The 23231-nt window shown below is 43.7% G+C and overlaps 1 protein-coding gene across 1 annotated transcript; it reads right to left on the reverse strand.

Moving 5' to 3' along the window:
- Positions 1-7178: 7178 nt before the first annotated feature.
- Positions 7179-10232, reverse strand: LOC127307668 (cytochrome P450 734A2). The gene is made up of 5 exons (XM_051338422.2): positions 9726-10232; positions 9070-9293; positions 8736-8986; positions 8229-8634; positions 7179-8076 (listed from the first exon to the last, which is right to left on the reverse strand). The coding sequence occupies exons 1-5, from the start codon at positions 10045-10047 to the stop codon at positions 7618-7620; spliced, it is 1662 nt and encodes a 553-aa protein (XP_051194382.1). The 5' UTR covers positions 10048-10232; the 3' UTR covers positions 7179-7617.
- Between the last annotated feature and the right edge of the window lie 12999 nt (positions 10233-23231).

The raw sequence follows: 23231 nt of genomic DNA on the forward strand, positions 1-23231 counted from the left end.
CCCTACACAACGAATGGTGTTCATTATCAAACAAGAGTATATGTAGCACAAAGGAAGAGAACTTATTTATTTATGTGATCAATGTTGAGAGTGTCCACTAGTGAAAGTATGATCCCTAGGCCTTGTTTCCAAATACTGCAATCATCGCTTGTTTACTGTTTTACTGCATCTTTACTTCCTGCAATATTACTACCATCATCTGCACGCCAGCAAGCACTTTTCTGGCGCCGTTACTACTGCTCATATTCATTCATACCACTTGTATTTCACTATCTCTTCGCCGAACTAGTGCACCTATACATCTGACAAGTGTATTAGGTGTGTTGGGGACACAAGAGACTTCTTGTATCGTGATCGCAGGGTTGCTTGAGAGGGATATCTTTGACCTCTTCCTCCCTGAGTTCGATAAACCTTGGGTGATCCACTTAAGGGAAACTTGCTGCTGTTCTACAAACCTCTGCTCTTGGAGGCCCAACACTGTCTACAAGAATAGAAGCACCCGTAGACATCATCTAGCAACTCCGCGATCTCATAGTGATAGTGGAGATATCAACGAGAAGTGAACACAACTCGAGGAGAACGAGGAACCATTAACCTTAATGTGTTGGTATCGTCTCACGACCTTAATAATGATGCTAGCTATTGCTGATGGCAACATGTGATTGGACAAGTGTCTATTGATCCCTACATGGAGGAGATAGATGACTCAAGCATTGCTCGCTTACTTGTACCCTAATATGCATAATCACTTCCACATCCAACTACATTCATATATTCATCCATTTGGCACACGATCAATATCACCATGAACTGAACCTTCCCGCGCTTAACTCTCATCTGCAAGAAATTCCAAACACAATTGGTTAATTTTTTCGTTATTATTTAGTCTTTAATTACGTTCAGTCACAATCTGGCAAATACTTTCTAACCACCACCTCCACCTTCACACTTGCTGTCAGTTCACTCAAGACACCGTGACACCTTGCGTGTGACCGAAATGCCAAGAATAATAGTTGCCTTCTGGCTTCTCATTGGGTTCGATATAAAAATTGGGAGAATAATTCCACAAATTTATACTCTAACGATCCTATATTCCTGCAAGCCATCAGTATTATTACCCTTCTCCTTGGCATGCTTTATTTTTTCGGGCCTCTTGGTTTTTACAACCGAGCTGGAAGTGTGACTCATTTTTTTCCTTCATCACTAGAATGCCCATTATCATCAATAATGGTGGCATCTTCAACGATCTTCCATTATTCATCATTATTTAGCTCAACCCAACAATTCTAAAATGTGAATGGTTTGCCTTTCATGCCTTTCTTGGGTCCCTTCTTCACAACACACCTAAATGTTTTTGCAAAATGTTGTTCTACACAAGAAAATATAGAAAATTAATTTAGGCACATAAGATAATAGATGAAAAATAATTATATGATGACAATGGATATATGCAAAGAACTAACCCAGTGTTTCTCGTTGGTGCCACTCGGGTTAAATCGCTCCAACCATACCAAACAAGCCGACCTCTTCATAGCTTGTTTCATACTCTTGCGATGGATTGTCAAATTGTAATGATACATTCATATTATCCAAAAATATCTCATCATCAGCACTATAAAGATAAAAATAAAGACAAACACAATCAATTGCATTGTACATATCAGCTATGGATAAAAAATAAAATAGGAATAATTGTGTACGCTTGAGACATTTCGTCATACACTTCGTGCACACGCACCAACGGCGTCGAGTTCGGCTGTCTTCTCCGGCCTGCTGCGGTGGCGGAGTGGTGGTAGACCGGACTCATCGATCGCCAAGTCCTGGCCGGATTTTGGCTTTCTTACTACAACCCGGAACAACCTTCTTCTTCTTCTTCCCCTTCTCACTGGCCGTAGAAGCAGCAGGATACCTCTTGGAGCCAGGGCCTTCTTTCTTCCCTTTTGTTGCCACCTTCCCCATTGGTGTGCCCCCTGGCACGTCTTCCCCACTGTCCAACTGCCCCCGACAGTGTCCATGGTAGTCCGATGTCCGACACCGGCCATATCGCGATGGTAGGCGGGGAGGCACACGGTTTAGCCTTGCGGTTTGTCTCTCGCGCGTGACTAAAATTTGTTTCGCATCACCTATTTGGTGATGTTTATTTGCATCATGAGGGGCAAAATTTGGAGCTACCATAAAAAATTTACAGCACCAAAAAGTTTTACGGACATAGCTTTTAAGTTTATAAGAGCATCTCCATCGGCCCGCCCATAGCGACCCCAATAGAGATTTGGGGGCCGGCCTTATTTTTGGGCTCACACCAGCACACCCCAAAAATAGTCGGCATGTTTTCGAGCCCAATAAAATCACCAACAACCCCAAGCTGGCCCCTACGTGATAGGACCGAGTTGGAATCACCAGCACTCCCATCCACGTAGGTTTTCACCCCGCGGGACCCTAGTGGTATCCAAACCTGCTCATTCTCCACCCTCTCCGCCTCCCACTCCTTTGATCGCCATTGCCGCCTCCTCCCCCATGCCTGACCTTTGCCCGCCCACCCATAAACCTCCACCGTAGCCAATGCCAATACCTCCACCATCTGGCACAGCCGGGTTGCCGAACCTACCGTCGGCACTGGCGTCTCCCACGACGCCCACCGCTCACAAGGTGTTCGGCGGATTTTTGCGATGGACAACGCCGACAAGATGATGGTGCAGCTATTCATGCAGGAGGAAGTCAATGCCACCACCGAGCGGCAACACCAACTGCTGATGTTGGCCAACCTTCTCCGCCTTCGCCAACACCTGCTTGCCGTCAGCATGCCTCAGCATGGCATGCTCCAGCAGCGTTTGGCCATTGTTCAGTACCATGCTCTCACCTGGTCGGAGTATCATATGTGCAAGGTGATGAACGTGTAGGGATTCGTAGCATAGAAAACATAAGTTTTCCTACGGAACAATGAGTAAACCACCAAGATCTAATCTAGGAGATGCATGTAACGATGTGGTAGCATGTAACAATGTGATAACTTGATTTGCTTACCATTGCAAATCGGGTGCGGAAGCTTAACGGTTGGTGTCGACGTAGACGATCACGATCCGTTCAATCTTGGCGATCCAACTTGATCAACTCCATCGCTTGCGCGGCGGCTCCGAGGTGATGCACACGTGCGACTTGACGACGTCGGCTCCTTCTTGTTCCAGCAAGATAGAGTGGAGGTAGAGAGATCGCTCTGGCGTGACGACGAACTTGGCACAAATCCGTCAGGGCTTCGCTCGGACTATCTTTTCGGAGTTCACCGGAATTAGGGTTCCGACAAGGTTTTAGAGATCACCAGCGGAGGTCCGAGGACCAACGGAGGTAAATGGCAGTGGACAGAGGAGGAACCCGACAAGGACGGGCGACGGTTGACGACCTCGAGGTGGCTGGTGATGGGCGGCAGCGGCGGGTGGCCGACGGCGGCTTGGCGGCAGCGCTGGGTGTGGGGAGCTCGGGGCTGCGTGGCTCCTGTGGACTTGTGATGTTGTGGTCAGCCCCGGGGTCCCGTATATAAAGGCTCGGACCCGAGAGGCCGCAGGATCTCCGAATTCTAATTGGACGCTCGGTCAAACCTTGTCCTCCCTCCCACTTCCAAACCGAGTGGAGGTAGGACTCTCCCTCTCCCACTTGGCCACGGTGGCCAGCCGGCAGGTCCACTTGGCATGCGGGTGGGGCCCACCTGGCCCTAGGCTAGGTTGTCCCCCCCTCCGAAATTTTCCGATACAACAAGAAAATCTAGAACTTTCCGGATCCATTATGATACTTCCCATATATATTCCTATAGGTTTGTCTCCCTTCCGAATCCACCCGTGATATCCCCGAATCCATCCGGGACAGCGAAACACTACATTTGATATCTCTCTATCTCTAGCGCCATCGAACCTTAAGTGTGTGACCCTACGGGTTCGCGATTATGTAGACATGACTATGTCCCTAGCCAATGGTTAATAGAGGGATCTAGAGATCCATATTAACCCCCACATATTCAACGATGATCTTATCGAGTGAACCACTTATGTCATTCATATATAATTCCCATGTCCTGCGATATCTTAGTTACCCGAGATTTGAACGTTTGTACCTTCATACCTTGTTCTTATCTCGTTGTTGGTAAGTACTCTTTTCTCATCGTAATAGTGCGCCCTCCTGTGACTTAGTCACGGGCTTGCAAGCGATTGAGTGTGTATTACCGAGAGGGCCCAGAGAATATCTTTTCGCTACTTGGATGGACAAATCCCACTCTTGATAACATAAAACCCAACAAGTATCTTATGGAACACATGCGAAATAGTTTTATAATCACCCAATTACGAAGTGACGTTTGCAACAAGCTATGCATTCTTCCAATACCCGGGAGTTGTATAATCTCATGGTCAAAGAATTAGTATAGATGCCAATGGAAAGGCTTTGCAATTAGAACTATGTAACGCGATCAATTGCTACGCTTTGATTAGGGTAAGTCCATCATATTATTCTTCCTTAATAATATGATCTCACTAGTAAGTGACACTATGTTCATGGCTATTGAAACTTATTTCATGAACTAGTATAGAGGCATACGAGGGACACATTGTGTTCATATTCCACACATGTATTATGTTTCAGGATAATACAATAAGCATGGTATATAAACATTATCATGAACATGATATAGTGATAGTAAATATTCATTTATTATTGCCTCTTGGGCACCAAAACCCTTCGAAACGCTTGTGTGATTATACACAACGTGATCATTGGGAGTGAGCGTGGCGCCCCAACAGATGATGCCTATCCATTTGATTTTCAGGAATCTCTTGCTGAGGTTGAGCAGGTGCCGGTCCAGTTTGCTGCTTTCCTCCGGATGCATGAAGAAATTCGAGATGCTGGTGTTCATACTCAACTAAAGAATGATATAGTTGAGCATTTGTGGGCGTGGAGAGGAAACGCTGCATGATTCATTGCAATTTTTTTATATTCTTGTATGAACAATTAAGTTTATTTTTTAAACTATCCATGTGAAATAATTTGTGTGTTTTAACACCATAAAAATATGTTTGAATTGTTGAAACTACGTAAAGTGTTATATTTTGGTCTAAAAAACAAAACAAAAATTGGAGATCGGCATAAATGATACACTAGTGTGAAATGTCCTTTCCTAAACTAAATAGTTACAGTCAACTAATCCATACAAAGCTACATGCTCACCAACCCACTTTTCCACTTTTGTTTATAACGCGCCGGTTAAAATGCTCTAAGTTATCATGTACTCCGTATTATAATTCTCAAAACCCACATGCGAATTAGAGCTCTGGCCTCCGCACTCTCGGCGGCCCAGTAGCGTAATGTACTTACGTTGTCCGTTTGCGTAACCGTTGGGAATGCTCCATGCAGCAGTGGCAGCTAGCCCCCAACGACAGGCAGGCCGCAGTCTCGCTTGCTCGCCAGCCTACCTTGCCACCCCGGCCCCACATCTTCGGGATTTGGCTGCTGCTTCCCGGCCAGCCCCACTGTCTGCAGTCTAAATATGTGCCACGTTTGCGTCTCCGTGGATGCTGCGCGATCGCGCCGAGTGTTCGCTCGCTTGTCTCACGGACCCGCCTGGCAGCAACCCTTACCGAGCCGGCGCGAATTTAAGCACAACAACTGGCTGGAAGAGCAACCGCCGGAGTGGCAACCGCGTCGATCGACGTGCGAACCGCTGGAATGGAGCGCCGAACCGCCGCGAAAGAGCAACCGCAACCCTATTCGGTATATACGACGTCATTAATCCCCACTAAATAAAACCCCTGCGTCTGCGCTAAGGATCTCTAACTAGCCTGCCATTCATCTCAAGCAATGGGCAACCTATCTTTTCTACTGGACACCGATAGAGAGGGGAAGCCGCCGGGATGGTGCCATTGGTGGGATAGAGCTGCCACGCCGAGCAACTCTAGCTCCCTCCCGACGAACGGCGAGGAGGAGGAGGTGGAGGTTGTCGCTGACAACGGCCAGGATGAGGAGGGGGAGGCCATCGCCAACGACGGCAAGGATGAGGAGGGGGACGCTATTGGCCACGACGGGAAGGACGAGGAGGAGGAAAAGGAAGAGGATGAAGATGCAATGTGGACACGGCTGGAGGCGGAGGAGGCGGCGGCGGCAAAGAAGGAGGCAAGGGCCCGAGCGAGGGCGCATGCGCAACATCCATTCACGGATGACAATGAAGGCACAATGACCACTCGTCGGAGGGGGACTCAAGCTCGTCGGAAGCTTCGACCGCCAGTACCTCTTCTCAGGAGGTGACGAGCAGGAAGCGCCTCCGTTAGGATGAAGAGGCGGGGCCTTCAAAGAAGAAGTAGCTAGTTTAAAAGTTAAATTGAACTTATTTTTTCGCAGTTTGTATGTTTAATTTGTTCGAACATGTTGCACTAATTTCAACATATAGATTTTACCTAGAAATGTGAATATCTCAATCGTGTCTTCCATAGAAATCTATGATATCACTCTCACGCGGCATTCTAGAGGAATAGAAATCGCTTCCTCTTCCTCTTCACATGCGGGCCTCGCCAGACGAAATGCGTCAGGCTGCTGGGGTTGCCCCCCGACGCAAACGGACAATTTGAGCCTAGCGATCAATTTGGTGTCCGCGGGCTGACGCAAACGGACACGCGCGGACAATTTAGGCGTCCGAAATGCGTCGGCCCGTTGGAGATGCCCTAAGGTGAAATAAAACTGGGCAATGTAGCAAAATATTCTATGAACTCAAACCTATTACAAATAATAATCTTCTTTAATTCTTACTTTCTCCATTTTCTAATATAAGACCTTTTAGATATTTTAAATGAGCTAGATGATTCAGATGAGCATACACTCTAAAACACATATGTATACAGTTATTTACGAAAAAAGCTAAACGGCCTTACATTAGTAAACATAGGGTTTCTTTTTTCGAAAATCTTACACCAAAATACAATTATGTAGTTTGCTTGAATTTGTGGGGGTTTCTTACGTGTTCATCCATATATTCTTGTCAACAAAAGTTAGGTCGTTAGTCATTACCCAGGACCGTGGTTGTTTTGAGGGAACAGCCAGGGTGGTTAATTAGGCATGTTCTTTGTATAATGGAGTTGGGATCACACAGACCACACACGGACTTAGACCGGCAAAAAGAAGAGGAATGCCGTGTGTAAGGTAGACATGCATAGTTCCAAGGAATTATCATAAACATCACACCATTTTTCTTCCTTCACTCTTTTTTTCGATGACGATGGAATAAACCTCTATACAAAATACATACACCAGAAGCCATGGGCAAGACAACAAAAAGAGGTGGGGCCTTTTCTCTTGTGTGTCATCAAATCTTAAAAAAGGCTGGCCTGATCCGGTCTGTTAAGGAGGGTTAATTTGGCAACCTGGCGGGCCACAGGCGGCTCGGGCTAAGACAAAAAGTTAGTGATTCTTGGCTCTTTGTATCACTTGGCATATATACAAGGATGGGGGGCATTTGGGTCATTTCGGACATGTCCTATGATTCGGGGGCTCCATTGTAACCAACTCTTCCTATCCCTTTCCTAGTGGAAACATCTTGTTCTGTCAATTTTGACAAAAGGGTTGAGGCTTGGGACAAGGAGAGCAGGTGGTCTATGAGGACACCGGATTCAGCGACTGCGATGTTAGCGGGCGGAAGATCAACGGTGCTCCGTATTGCGGATAGAGGAGCATCAGTACCGTCGGTGCATGCACATAGTTTGGAGATGTTCGGATCTCGAAACGTTGTAGTAGGATCGCCATGGTGAGCTTGGCCTCGAGCCGTGCCAAGTTTTGGCCGATGCACATCCGAGAACCAAGCCCGAAAGGAATGTACGCCAAGGGATGTTTCGCCGCCTTGGCCGCACCGTTGGCGAACCGGGCCGGGTTGAACTGCGTCGCGTCCTGGCCCCAATACCTCGTGTCGTGGTGGATGGCCATGATTGGGATGAGGAGCTCCATGTCGCGGGGGATCATGCACCCGTCCGAGAGTTGGACGTCGACCTTGGCGCGGCGGATGGTGGCGACCGCCGGCGGGTAGAGCCGGAGGGTCTCGTTGATGATCATGCCGAGCTGTCATAAGAAACACATGGAACACGCAGTGTGCGTCAGCACCTAAAAGTGACGAAAATGCCCCTTGGCAGCAGGTTTGAAATTTCATCCGCAGCTCCCGGAAAAAGGAATCGGAATCGAGGGAGGCAGCAGAGTTTTGTGCTGGGACGTACCGTTTTCAGCTTGGGGAGGTGCTCCTTGCTGGGCTCGTCGGCGCCGCAGACGTCGAGGACCTCACGCCGGGCTCGCTCCTGCCATTCTGGGTGCATAGCCAGGAGCACGGTGGCCCACGTCAGGAGGTTGGTCGTCGTCTGCTTCCCGGCGAAGAAGAACGTCTTGCACTCCTCCAGCATGTCGTGTACCGGGATCGCCTTCGCCACCGGCACCCGCGCCGTCGTCCTCTCGCCGGCATTGATCATGAGTCCGAGCAAGTCGCGGAAGCTGCCAGAATCGGCCTCCTCCCCCTCCGCCTCCACGGCAACGGCCTCGTCGGTGCGGCGGACGATGAGGCTGGTCAGGCTCCTTCGAATATCTCTGTCCAGCTTCCACGACAGCCAGTTCTTTTTTGTCGGCATGAACCTGAGCGCAAGAACGTAGTATATTCTTGGTCAATTGGCGTGTCCTTTGAGGCCTTGTCGAATTGGAGATGGAGCAATGGCGCCGGCGGCGAGAGCACTTACCGGTAGCCTGGAACGAGGACCTTGCGGAACGCCTCGGCAGCGAAGGCCATGAGCTGGTTCTGCAGGCCGAACACGGCGCGGCCGTCATTGTAGCTGCTGCCGAAGGTTACCCGCGTTATGGCCTCCTCCGTCACCTCCTGGAACCACTCCGCCACGTCCACCTCCACCTCGCCGCTGCCGCCGGCCACGGCCATCGCTCGCCACTTATCCGCCAGCGCGGCCACCGACTTGCCGACGTGGGGCACCAGCCGCTGCAAAAGCAAACGCATCGCTGTCAGGAAAGAGGCCGCCAGCTCGGGCAGGGACAAGAAAACAGAGGAGGAGCAGGTCATACGTTGAGGTTGTCGGGGTAGAAGGCGTCAGCGAGGGCGCGGCGGTGGAGCGCCCACTTTTCGCCGTGGAGGCTGACGAGGCCGTCGCCCTCGAGCTGGCGGACGACGGGGTGCGCCTCGTAGCGGTCGAACGCGTCGGCGCGCGTCAGGAAGATCTCCCGGATCAGCTCCGGTTCGGCCACCGTCAGGCGCGGCGTCGGGCCGAACCATATCAAGAACGTCGGACCTGCATCATCACAAACACCATTAATGGTGACACAAAAGGACGAGAAAAAGAGCCGGAATTTCCATTCAACGCAAGAACCAGAGCAGCAGAGGTGAAATCAATGGAGGGGCGAGTAAATACCATAAACCCCATATGAGCAAATAGATAGAGATAGAGAGAGAAGCTGAGCTGACAACAAGAGACAAAAGCTGAGCCCTGGCCGCTAACAAACAGGTACAGAGAGAGCAAGAAGAGAGGAGAGAGAGAATAGAGAGGAGCCAAACCGGAAAGCAGACAGCGAGGGAACAGATCAACAAGCAGATGCAACCAAAACGGCCCCAAAAGATGAGCAATTTAGCCGCGCAGGCAGACGATGCCGGATGCTACTATTCTACTACAACACATGCGTATCTGTGTACGTAGGAGCAGGGCAGGGCGAGGAGGGAGACGCACCGTAGATCTTTCGCCAGTAGTGGTAGAAGGCGAGGACGCGGGGGAGGGCGTTGTGGGAGGTGGGCGGCGACATGGGCTTCGACGACGCCTCCACCATGAGCCCCACCATCTCCTTCACCGAACCCAGCAGGAACCGGTACGGCGGCCCGCGCACGCCCTGCGCCGCGAAGTGCGCCTCCAGACGCCGCGGCCGCCACCACAGCGCGTCAGCCACCCTCGCCGCCACGTGCAGCACCACCCACGCCAACAGCAGCGCCACCGCCGTGCGCCACGTCATCCAGCCGCGCCACGCCCACGCCGCCGCCTCCATATCGTCCCCCATTGCCGCCGTGGTTTGCTCAGCTCCTCGTTTTCTTTGAAACAGAGAAAGCAGAGCAGAGCAAGGCGGGAAACGAACGGACCGGCGATGGGATTCTTTGATCTCCCGGTCTCGTGCTACGTTTGTAGGAGAGCCTGTGTATGTGCGCGCTTGAGATCGTGTTAATGGCGTGGGGTTTTGGGTGAGAAGGGAAGGTGAGGGCGGTTATATATAGTGGGGAGCAGGCCAGCAGGGGGAGGAGGAAGGTGGGAGAGAAGGCCGGCGGCGATGGGGCCGGGGAAGAAGGAGGGAGGGGTGGGTTGTTTGTTTTGTTTTGCGGCTGGGTTTGTGTAAGGGTCAACGAGGTGGGCTTTGCCAGTTTTGTTTTGTTTAATTGACCGTGTTAGATGCACCATGAGAGGTTTGGTGTAGAAGAAACGAACCCGTTTAACCATCTGCTCTGATTTTCCTACCGTACACTACTATATCACAGTATTCATTGCCATTTTATCATTCATCTAATGGTGGAAGTTATTCATATAATCTTCTAATTATAGCCTATAATAGAAGGTGTTTCAATGCGCTCCTTTTTATTGCCATTGTCCGTTTGCTGTCGTCTACTATGCCAAATTAAAACTTTCTTTAGTTCTTTAGCAGAATTAATACTTTCTTCTGTGGAAGGCATGCCAATATGTTGCTAGAATTTCAGCCCCATATAGAGGCCCATCAGTGAATGTGGCCCATGAAAAATTCTGAAAATTCCAAAGCCATGACAAAAGTTCAGTCCCACATCTCATGTGTGTTCTAAAATACTAGAACCACACATCGAACGACACCACACACATGGAGCGTACGTGTCTTGTGGCTTGCACCGAGCCATGGTGTGGCATACATTGTGCGGTGGTTATAAGAAATAAAATTTACTTTTATTTTTAATAATGCATGTGTGTCATTACCCTCTCGAAAATTCCATGCAATGTGATTAGAGGTTTTTATTTGCTGGTTAATTTGGACCATTATTTGGGCCATTGCGGAGAGGTAATTCATCCAAATAATTGCCGTTGTAACTAATATTCATTAGTCAATTAGTTGGTTTTTACTAGTATAGGGTTGCGGCTATATAAGAGACTAGGAGACGTCCTCCTTCAACACCGGATTCACCACTTGTTACTCTTTCTTACATTCTCATATGTGCAAGTACCGAGTCATCCTAGCCATAGCTGACTCTGCTTCTCGTTGTGCACCAAGGAGTAGGGAAGATGTGACCTCCGAGCTATTGCCTCCGAGAACCTACACGTGGACGGCAATAAGGTTTCTTGGCAGCTGTGCGATCGCTTGCTACACTATCACATTAAACAAACCCGCCTAGAACTGGTGCTCGTCTAAACTAACATAATACATGATATTTCTATAAGAGAACTTGTTACAAATCTATAGACATAAGGGTACTGCCTAGTTTGGTAGGACATACTGCGTGATACATCCAAAATATATCTAATTTTAATCACTTTCCTCATAACTACAATTGAAATCTTACCAAATATGGAATAAAATTGTCCAGGCTAATGTTGTTTTTAGAAAAATATTCTTTCTATTTTTTATGTTAAAATCCGCGAACAGTTCATTGTAAGATTTTGTCTAGGAGAAAATCACCTGGCTGTGTATGACCATGATCTTAGTGAGCGGGATCAGATTGATCTCTCTCTCTCCATGTCAGCTAGGGGGATTTCGACATTGTATTCACCACCATCGTCACCACGCCAATCTCCGTCTCCATCTCCATGTAGTCATCGCTTATCACCATGTGCAAGTAGTTCTCTTTAGGTATATGGGATGGTCAGGAATTGGATGAGATTGGTCATGCAATAATGCTCTATGCGTAATGAAAATTTCTTGCTTTGCCATATGTACTAATTTTTATGTGCATAGTGTTTTAAGTTTTATTGCATAGAAACCCGTGATAGGTGGGGAAACAAGGGGGATATGGGTCATTTGAGGATTTCATGTGTTCATGAAGTGTTAATGCGTTGACCTGGTGACTTGGACAAGTCATACTTAATGAATTGTACCCGGTAAAATGGGTGGGCAGTCCAACAGATGATGTGCAATTTCTCTTGTAAGCACGACAACTATGTGCCTAAGGTTGCATTTACTATTTTTCCTCATCTGCCGATTAGCTCATATTTTTCTCCTAATGCTGCTACTTATGTGCCTAAGGTTGCATGCACTATTTTTCCTAGCTTACGGTTGTCTAGGACATACTTTCTACTGAGAACCAACAATATGGATTTAAACCTGTTATTAAAGAAACACATGATTTTTCTTAGTTTCTAGAAAAATTATCAAGCACCTAGCTGAAAAACATAGTGAAATATGAAATCCACTAGTGATTGTCGTGTTTGCTCTTCAGATAATGAACCTTATTTTTCTAGGGATTTTATGAATCTTGATCTCAATGGTTTAGAGAAATTTGATAATTTCCTTAATTTACCTATAAAGGCAAAATCGAGGCTGATGCAACGAAGATTTGAGGGGAAACTTCGCCGGAGCCACCTCCGGAGGGATCTCCACGTTCTACTATGTCTTCAACATCATCACCATGATGAAGGGGGAGTAGTCCACCTCTGAACTATGGGTTTGTGGCAATAGCTTGATCTACTTCTCCCTTGTTCTTCATAGATCTTAGTACCATATGAGCTGCCCAACATGATTATGGTCGTATATGTAATTCCTACGTGGTGGATCTTTATTCTATGATGTTGATATGTGAGATTGTAATTTATTATATGAAATATGTATTGATAGATGCATATCATGTACTCCGTGCTTAAGTACTTGTTCTGATCCAACTTGTATGCAAAAAACATGTGTAGGGAAAAGTGTGTATTAGATGGAGTAGCATGGTTTTAAAGATTCAATAGTGACAACAAATTCATGATCTATTATTGGTTTACCTTTTCCTTTGATTTCTATTAGGGATAAGGTGAATGCATGTGCTATGTTTATCATTTGAAAATAGTCATAATCTTGTGGAATCAAGATATCATATTTGATATTCAAATATCATGTCAAAATACTTAAGGCTATGCTCTCTTAATTTTTAATACAAGATTGTTTGGAGTTTTCCCTTTATTGTGGAGTATAAGAGAGATGTGTTGCATCATCTCTATGTTAGGACGTGATGCCTATATGAATGCTTATTAAAAAAATATTGAAGTTCCACCAATATTATGTCACTGATAAATTGTTAGTGTCCACTACAACTTAAAAATAGAGTAGACAAGTGAACCAATTTACGTCTATCCAATTTTAATCATAAGAAATGCATTTTCATTATTTTTATCATACGTTATAGTGGCTGCAATATTTTAATCCGAAAATACAAAAATACTTTCTTTACTTAAACACACACAAAACCCCAAAAAAGCTATCTCTTTACCGCTTTTATTTAATTTACTTAGTTTATTTACTTTACTTTTCTTTCATTACCTCTTTTATCTACAATTACTAATACGAAACCTTGTGCTTGACAACCACACGGTGGAGTTGGGGACACAAGGCAAAACTTTGCTTTGCAGGATTGCTGGAAGAACAAAAAGAGGAGGTAACTTGAAGGAAATTCCCCGAGAGTTCGATATAAACCCTTGAGTCACCCTTGTGGGGACAACAAGTCTTGCTACGACACTCTGCGCTTGGAGTCCCAATGATTTGACGATATACGCGAGCGTCATCAGCCGTATCCCTACGGTACATAGACTTGCACCTCTTTTCTCCCACGACTCCCATGATGACCAGGACGTGAAAGCCTATATCCAGAAGCTCCAACTCAACCAGACATGGTAAAACAAGACTTCATGAAGACTCCCTTAATCATACATACATCGAACAAAGACCGGGGGATCAACATAATGTACAAGACTCCCACGATCTAGCGTACAACATGGAGACACCTAGCACCGGCACATATATATACCAAAGGCCATTCGTCTAGAGGAACAAGTTCAACATCTACACTAAGTAATCACCATAGTCTCCTTAGCTGTAAACCCTAGATACCTGTAAACATCATCAGGTGCATCTATAAGCCATTCGAATTCATCTTGAGTCTTATACAATCATGTGAACACACCGGTAATAAATAAAGTCTGAAAAGTTTCATCATGTGCATCATGCCTTTTATCTAATCCTATTGACCTGGGCCTCTTGTCGAATAAATAGACACACCACCAATCTTCTGAGTGAGATTGACATTGGATCGTGAAAACAATCCTTCGTCAAATAAAAGGCATGATTAGGAATATAGTCCCACAAAAGGCCCCGAACTTGAGTAAAAGCCATGTTTCCTAGGCACTGGCGACCCAAAGCTTATCTCGGGGACCAAATAAGGTCGATATTAGTACAATTGTTTGTAGGTTATCCATATGACCTTTCACTATCTAGCTTTAGCCTTTTATTCTCCCATCAGATCATCTAAAACTTATGGCTATTGGACGCAAACATGTGCAGATAGTTACTCAGCATATCTACAACCGCAAGGGTTCACTAGTGGAGAACATGCCTATTGTCCCGGCACGTGAGAGGCTTTTGTCCCGGTTGGCTGATATGTCCAAAATGTAGCTACTTTCCCGATCACTTTTGTTGTTGTTTGCCCTCTATCTTGTGTGTTTCGAATACAACTAACGCGAACTAACGCTGTTTTCAGCAGAATTGCTTTGGTGTCTCGTTTTTGTGCAGAAATCCAACTTTTAGGAAAATTCCCAGAAAATATCGCAAAACTCATATTTCACCCGAAGACTCACGGAGCTAGAATACCAGATGGAGGGGGCCACGAGGGGCCCACACCTACCCTAGGCGTGGGCCAGGGCTTAGCCGTGCCTAGGGGTGGTCTGGCCGCCTCGGCCACTCCCTCGACCTCTCCTTCACACTATAAGAAGCCCCTGACCTGAAAATACCGAGGGGTTCGACGTTTTTCCAGAAAGAGTTCCGCTGCTCCGCCGCCACCAGAAACCCCAATCCCGGGACCAGAAACTCCATTCTGGCACCCTGCCGGGACGGGGATTTGGAGGAGATCATCGCCATCGCCATCACCAACACCTCTCCCTCAACCATCCATGATTCCCCCATCCATGTGTGAGTAATTCCACGTTGTAGGCTATAGGGTATGGTAGGGATTGGATGAGATTGGTCATGTAATAGCTATAAGATTGTTATGGGCATAGTGCCTAGTATCCGTTGTTAGTATTTTTGACATTGTTGCAACTTGTTGTGCTTAATGCTTGTCACTTTGGGTCCGAGTGCCATGATCTCAGATCTGAACATGTCATTGATTCATGACGATACTTATTGTTTTTGATCATACCTGCAAGTTGTATACACATATTGTTGTCCGGAACCGAGGCCCCAAAGTGACAATAATTGGGATAACCGGAGGGGATGGCTATGATGTGAGGATCACGTGTGTTCACGGAGTGTTAATTCTTTGATCCGATACTCTATTAAAAGGAGTACCTTAATTACCAGTAGTTTCCCTTGATGCCCCGCTGCAACGGGCTGGTAGAACAAAAGTTGTCGTGCAAGTTTCTCATTGCGAGCATGCACAACTAAATAGGAACACACGCCTATGGTTATCTTATACTAGGATGCTTATATCACTATTACATGCAATGCCTATGTCTTGCTATTATATGGACTCTCTCATTCGTGCAGCGCCCGTTCATCCATCCATGTGCCTACATTATTTTAAGCCTGTTGTCTACTACAATCATTGCTATTGCTGTTTTTATTTCGCTACTGTTGTTACTTCACTATTACCACTGCTATAAATCTGTTACTACTGATAAACTGTTGCGAGCAAGTCTATTTCTAGGTGCGGGTGAATTCACAACTCATCTGTTAAAGCTTATAAATGTTCTTTGGCTCCCCTTGTGTCGAATCAATAAATTTGGGTTTTACTTCCTCGAAGAGTGTTGCGATCCCCTATACTTGTGGGTCATCAAGACTATTTTCTGGCGCCATTGCTGGGGAGCATAGCTTTATTTACAAGCCCACTTGAAAGTGAAATTGTTCGCTGAAATTTATTCATTATGGGGAAAGCTCCTGAATCGAAGTTCCCTATATTGCCATCCACTACTAGAAGAGAGATACAACTCTAAACACCTCTGTTTCTCTTGATTCGCCATCTGTTATGAGTAAGCTTCTTACTCCACCACATGCTACTGCTACTTCTGCTAAATCTGATAATGCTCTTGATGATTTTGATGATGCTTCTACTGTCCTTGATAAGAGTGGTTCGTTAGGTCCTTTCCTAGATACTGCAGTTGCTAGAGCTAAGCAAATTGAAAATGCTGAAAATACTATTACACCTGTTAGTTCACCTCAAGCTAGGAGGAATCCTACTGATCATCTTGATGAAACTTATATTGAACTTGATGATGACTTCATTGAAGAATGTCATGCTACTAGAGATGCAAGTGCTATTAAAAGTCTTCTTGCATGACGAGCTGTTAGATATAATTTGTCTTCTTTCTAAATTTTCCACGTCTCCCATAAATATTAGAGATAAGGATTATGATTTATCTCTGAATTTATCTTACATATCTATTGTTGAGAATGAACTTTTATGTGGTACTAAAAATGAAAGTGCTATGAAACATATGAATGAACTCTCAACTTTGAGAAATTTATTCTCCGATGATATTAAGATACACACTTACTTTGTTACAAAAAATTTCCCTTTCTCTCTAAAAGGGGCACCTAAAATTTGGTATGATAATTTATCTCTAGGATCTATTGATAGTCCTACTGGTGTGGTTAATGCCTTCTTTCAGAAATATTTCCCTCCTAGTGCTCAACATGCTATTTTGCAGAAAATCTTTGACTTTGTGCAGGTAGAAGGACAGAAATTGCCTGAATATTGGGCAAGATTTTGTTCTTTAATTAGAGCACTACCTAAACATCCATTAGCTAACAATGAACTCCTTGATATATTTTATAATGGACTAACTGTTGAATCTAGGACATACCTGGATAGTTGTGTTGGTTGTGTTTTCAGGAAAAAAACTCCGGCTAAAGCTGAGGAATTATTGGCCAAATAAGCAAGAATTATGATGATTGGACTACACCGGAGCCAATACCAATGCCGAAGAAAAGGGGAATGATTGAATTAAATGATGAAGTGATGAGGGAAGCCAAGAAATCTCTAAGGAGAAGGGTATTAAATCTGAAGATGTGAAGAATCTACCACCTATAGAAGAATTATGTAAGCCAATCCCTCGTTCTTCCACTATTAAGGTACACTCTCTCCAACGCTTTGATAGTAGAGATATTCCCTACTCTAAACCTCCTTATCAATACTTACATGAATTTGATAATTATATTGTTAAGCAAGAAATTTTTTAATAAGAGAGTGGAACATCACCTAATGGAAAATTCTAGAGCTATCAATAATTTGCATGATATTGTGGAAAGAACCTCCAACGATGTTAAAATGCTTGTTAAACATTTCCATATGGTTAAAACTCAAATTGATCAGCTCACTAAAGTGCAAAAAAGATTTGCTAGTTAATGCTTCTAGGGAAAAACATGCTTATGAAATAAGAACTAGAAGTGGCATTTCTACTCAGGATCCTCTATATCCCGAAGGACATCCAAAGAGAATTGAACAAGATTCTCAACAAGTTAATGATACTAGGACTAAGTCTAAGAAAAAGAAGAAGAAACATAAAACTATTGTAGAATCTCTGAACCTGCTAAAGATCCTAATAGTGTATCTATTTCTGATGCTGAAACTGAAAGTGGTAATGATAAAAATGAAGCTTCCGATAAACAAGAAATTGAAGAAGAACCTAAAAAGCATACTAAGAATACAATATACACTAAGGAAGATTTTATTGCTACTAAACATGGTAGTGAGAGAGAACCTTGGGTGCAAAAATCAATGCCTTTTCCTGATAAAAAACATAAATCGAAGGAGGAAGAGCACTATAACAAGTTCTATGAATGGAATGAACCTTTGTTTTTGCAAATTCCTTTGACTGATGCTATTAAATTTGCTCCTTATTCAAAGTATATGGAAGATATTGTCTCTAATAAAAGGAAGATTCCAAATGAGGAAATTTTCACTATGCTCACTAATTACTACTTCAATGGTAAGGTTCCAAAGAAGCTTGGTGATCCAGGTATACCCACTATTCCATGCTCCATTAAACTTGGGAGCAGGAGTTAGTGTTATGCCTTTTTCTCTCTATAGAAGACTTGATCTAGAAAATTTAATGCCAACTAATATATCCTTGCAAATGGCTGATAAGTCTACTACTATTCATGTTGGTATATGTGAGGATGACCCTGTTCAAGTTGCTCATCATTGTATGGTATTAACTGACTTTGTTGAGTTGGAAATGCCTGAAGATGCTAATATGTTTGTTATTCTTCAGAGACCTTTTCTTAACACTGCAGGGGCTGTTATTGATTGCAACCAAGGAAAAGTAACCTTCAATGTCGATGACAAAGAGCACATGGTTTATTTTCCCAAGAAGATTGATAGGGACTATGGCCTCTCAATTATTAATGTTGATACCATCCAAATTGGGAAATTTCATTGGCCTTTGCCCAAGCCAAACAAAGAGAATAATATCGTCATGATGGAACTATTCCCGTCAAAATTGAGGTAACATAATCATATTGTGAAATACAAAGTTTTGATTCATATAAAATTGTTTTGATAACAAGACTTGATCAACCTTGTTAACAAAGTAATTTTGAATGAATGAAACTATTTTTCACCTATGTACTATTGATCAACTTTATATAAGAATGTGTTCGAGTTGCTGTAGATTTGGTTTTCATTTGGTTTTTCATCATTCCATAATTGTTTTCCTGCGATAGAATCGTTATTCAAATTCTGAAATTTTTCCCAAAAATAAAGTTTCTCAAAAAATTCCAGAAAATTTCTCTAAAAATTTTACGCATAAAAGGGGCATGGAGGCACCTGGGCAGCCCAGGGGGGCCCACTGGCCGACCACACCATGTGGTGGCACGGGGGACACCCTGGCCACGCCAAGGCCAGGTGTGGCCCCTGGCCCTCCACTTGCTCCCTCCTCTGCCATTCTCTTCTCTCTACCGAAGAAACACTCCACCATTGTTCAAACCCATGCTCTTGCTGTTCTTTGTCGCGAACTTTCGATCTCCTTCCTCAGCCCATATTTCCTGCTGAAATTTGAAGTATTTGCTCTCCGGTATGTGACTCCTTCGATTATCCAAGTGGAATTTTGATTGATGGAGTATATCTTGAATATTTTGCTTCTATAGATGACATGTTTAGTGAGCTTGCATGCTTGTATTATGATGGGATAAGTTGTTTTGATGCATTTTTAGTCCTCTTATAAGTCTCCATAGTGTTCTCCTTCATTTGTTTGTCTTTAAATCATTTTTATGAGGTTTGTTAAAAAAATTACAGGAGAAGGATGGACAACCAGACATATGGAGAAATCTTTGATAGGGAAGTACCTGGAGCAAGGAGGTCTTCAAGATCATCTACCCAATATAGGCAATCTTACAATGAAGATTTTATTGCTCAAGACTTTGGTGAAAGGGATTATGGAGATGCACATCCATCCACTTTCCCTTGCGCTAACTTCATGATAGATGCAAGGATTTATGATGATTTCTTGTTTCTTGTTGACAGGGTTGGCTTAACTATTTACATGAATGATGAGAGTGAACAATATGCTTTGGTCCCTAAAACCTTTGTTGAGAGTTTCCACTTTAGCAACACTAAGTTCAATCCGAGTGTTGCATTTAAAATCTATAACAAGTCTGTCACTTTGCCTTTGTCAAAATTTTGTGCAATCCTAGGTATTCCTACTACTGGGACAGCAAGGAAGATTAAGGACAACCCCGCTGATTTGTTGGAGCTTTACCGGGAGGTGACGAATGATGATGACCGCAAAGCCTCGCGTGGCAAGATAAGGAACATTCAACTCTCAGCTATTAGATACTTTACTTATTACCTTAGCACTAGTATTCTTAGTAGGGAAAATAATAGTAATATTTCCCATTATAACTTAGCTTTTCTAGCTACTACACTCAGTGATTGTGCTAAGTATAATCTTGGTGCTCTTATTTCTCGTCTCTTATCTACTAAAGGACCCATTTATGGGGGAATTGTTGTTGCATGTGTTGTAGCTACCTTGGATCTTCCTATCGATCCAAATGATGTGTTGTTGGAACCACAAAGACTTTATCTTGCTACTATGAAACACCATCAATTTGTTACTGCTAACTCTTGTTTAGGAAGTTTAGTATATAGAATGTTATTTGTTGATGGGGAAGAAAGGGAGGTTCCCCTACCACAATATAGTTTCTTTACTACTCACAGGAAGCTGTGGTCTCTCTCAAAGGAGGAGTTGGACGAGTAGCTTCAACTGCTTGGATTCCATGGGCAGCAGAAGCAACATGAGGCGCTCACTAAGGACTACAACACGCACTATACCGAACCGTCCTCGAGTTCATACCAGGACGAAGGTGCCTCCTCGTCGTATTACAGGGGCAACATTTCTTTCGATACTTGGTCACCCTGGAGTTTATCTCCACATAGGTCAAAAGCCTATGCTTGGGGGAGGTATACCGACATCCCGCTCATCTACATATCATATTCCGTCGGAACTTTGTATATCCATATTCGCTTTCTTTTTGTTCTTGTTAGTTTATTTCTATAATTTATCTTTTATTCAATCTTGGAAGTTTTTACTACTATAATAACCTCTCCTTAGCATATTTATTTCGTTTTTATACCAAGGATAGCCTCTAATAAGAAGGAGGTAAGAATTTGGGAAGTTGCTGTCTAAAAACATATTCTGTGCTATCACCATAAAAATTTGTATAAATAGCCAGAATGGAATTTTGAGCTGCCAAAGTTTGAGCATATGGCCCAGGTTGTTATCTAACTTTTTTTAGTTGGGAACTTTCGAGCTGAGCTACAGAGCATTTTCAGAAAAATCGATATTTGCCTGATGTTCTGGGTTGACAGATTTCTGCCACTAGTTGCATTTGTGTGTTTTTGTTAGTTTTTTTTTGTTCTTGCTTTCGTTTCTACTTTCCAAAACAAAAAAAGACCAAAAACATTTCTGTTGTTTCTCTTTATTTTCTTCTTTAGTTTGCTTCATTTTTTCCTTTATGGTTTGCTATGCGGAAATCCAAAAGGACTTTGCTTTGTGTGTTGATTAAAAATCGAAAACCCAAAAATATTTGTTGTTCTTCTTTGGTTTTGTAAAGTTGCTTCAGGGTTCAATGGTCTTCTGTGACTTCATTGGAGTTTGGTTATCATTTCATATCATTCAAGTCACACAAGTGAAGAGCAATAATGACGGTCACGACAATTCGAGTTGTGGTGAGAGGCTGGTATGAACTCTATTTGTTTTCATTTTTTGTACATATACTCATTTATATGGACATGCTTAGTTTGTTTGTGTAAGGTGTATGCTACTTAATGATGCTCAGTAGTTTATGCTCTCTCATGATTAGTTCCAATTTACTAATAGTAGGTAACATGTCTTATAGATGTTTGCTTGCATTACTCATTCATATAATGGTATGACATTGTGGTATCCTCCTCTGAATGCTTCATTTGTATCGACTTGGCACATGCTCAAGCATGCATCCAACTAAAATAAAATTCATTTAAGCCTCGATGATTTATCTTGCCTCAGAGTTCTTGTATTACTTTTATGCTTCCGTTAATTTTATCTGTCGCGAGCATGATTATGGCAGTTACTGCTTTCTTGATTGTCGCTTCTCAGTCTATAGCTAGCATTCACTTGTACTGAGTATGATCTCTACTCGTGCATCCAACCACTAAAAACCAAAGTGCCAATTGAGTCCACCATACATACCTATATGTGGTATTTCACTGCCACTCCAAAGTGAATTGCATGTGTGCTACCTTTAAACCTTCAAAATTACAATCTGTTTTGTGTTTTGTTTTAGCTCATGGGGAAGTATTAAGTGCTTTATTGTACTTTCATGACTTCATACCGAGACTAGCATGCATAATGTGCTGGTCCATAATATAGGAAAAAGAGCAAGGCGTTGGGTGCCCATCCCAAACAAAATATAAAATGAACAAATAAACAAACACTGCTCCGCACATTATGTACTGGATAGATCCTAAATAATGGTGTGCATTGGAGAACTACATTGGAGCCGCTCTTGAGGTTACTATATGAACGGATGATAAATCATTTAATGCCAGTCGTAGACATAGACATGCATACCTCTCAAAAAAAAAATTCAACACTCCTATTGCATTTGAAATGAAAAGCTCTAGCACATGAGCAATCTTACTTCCCTCCACGCAGGGCCAATCTCTTACTTTTATGTTGAGTCACCATCCATTCTTCGAGCACTTTCTTGAAAGCATAGCTGTCATTCTTAGTTTAATGTGCTTGTCCCAGATTAAGATTAATTGTGATATAACTGTGATGCTTGAATCTTTCGATATTTTTACTTCTAGTCTTCTCTTGAACTTCAGAGGTGCCCCGGAATTTATGTTTTGCTCCACAAATAGGGAAAGCAAGATACCACTTTATCATATCATATTATGAACATTGCAATCCTGCAAATACTTTCGTTTCATGTTGCTTATTATTGTGTTGGTATCCTTTCATGACTTGCATAACTATTGAGTAGCCTTAGTTGCATACTTATTATTATGAATTGCCGAAGTATTTGATCATGTAATGAGAATATATACATCATATGAAGCAAATAGGTTCGTGAAAGTTTCTTTTATCGCACTCAGTTGTCACTGACGTGCTTGAGGACAAGCAATAAGCTAAGCTTGGGGGATTTGATACGTCCAAACCTATCAACTTTCCCAAACGCTTTTGCAGTTGTTTGCCATCTATCTTGTGTGTTTTGAATACAACTAACATGGACTAACGCTGTTTTCAGCAGAATTGCTCCGGTGTCTCGATTTTGTGCAGAAATCCAACATCTAGAAAAATTCCCAGAAAATATAGCAAAACTCATATTTCACCCGAAGACTCACAGAGCCAAAATACGAGATGGAGGGGGGCCATGAGGGGCCCACACCTACCCTAGGCGCGGGCCAGGGTTTGGCCGTGCCTAGGGGTGATCTGACCGCCTCGGCCACCCCCTTGACCTCTCCTTCGCACTATAAGAAGCCCCTGACCTGAAAATACCGAGGGGTT

This window comes from Lolium perenne, chromosome 6, assembly GCF_019359855.2.
Source record: "Lolium perenne isolate Kyuss_39 chromosome 6, Kyuss_2.0, whole genome shotgun sequence".
Classification (NCBI taxonomy): Eukaryota; Viridiplantae; Streptophyta; class Magnoliopsida; order Poales; family Poaceae; genus Lolium; species Lolium perenne.

Bases quoted from the DNA above. Each gene is read 5' to 3' on its own strand.
- LOC127307668 (XM_051338422.2), bottom strand. From the start codon at position 10,047: ATGGGGGACGATATGGAGGCGGCGGCGTGGGCGTGGCGCGGCTGGATG. The intron at 9,294-9,725 runs GTGCGTCTCCCT...GTGATGATGCAG, and splicing joins CTACTGGCGAAAGATCTACG to GTCCGACGTTCTTGATATGG. The intron at 8,987-9,069 runs GTATGACCTGCT...TTGCTTTTGCAG, and splicing joins TCTACCCCGACAACCTCAAC to CGGCTGGTGCCCCACGTCGG.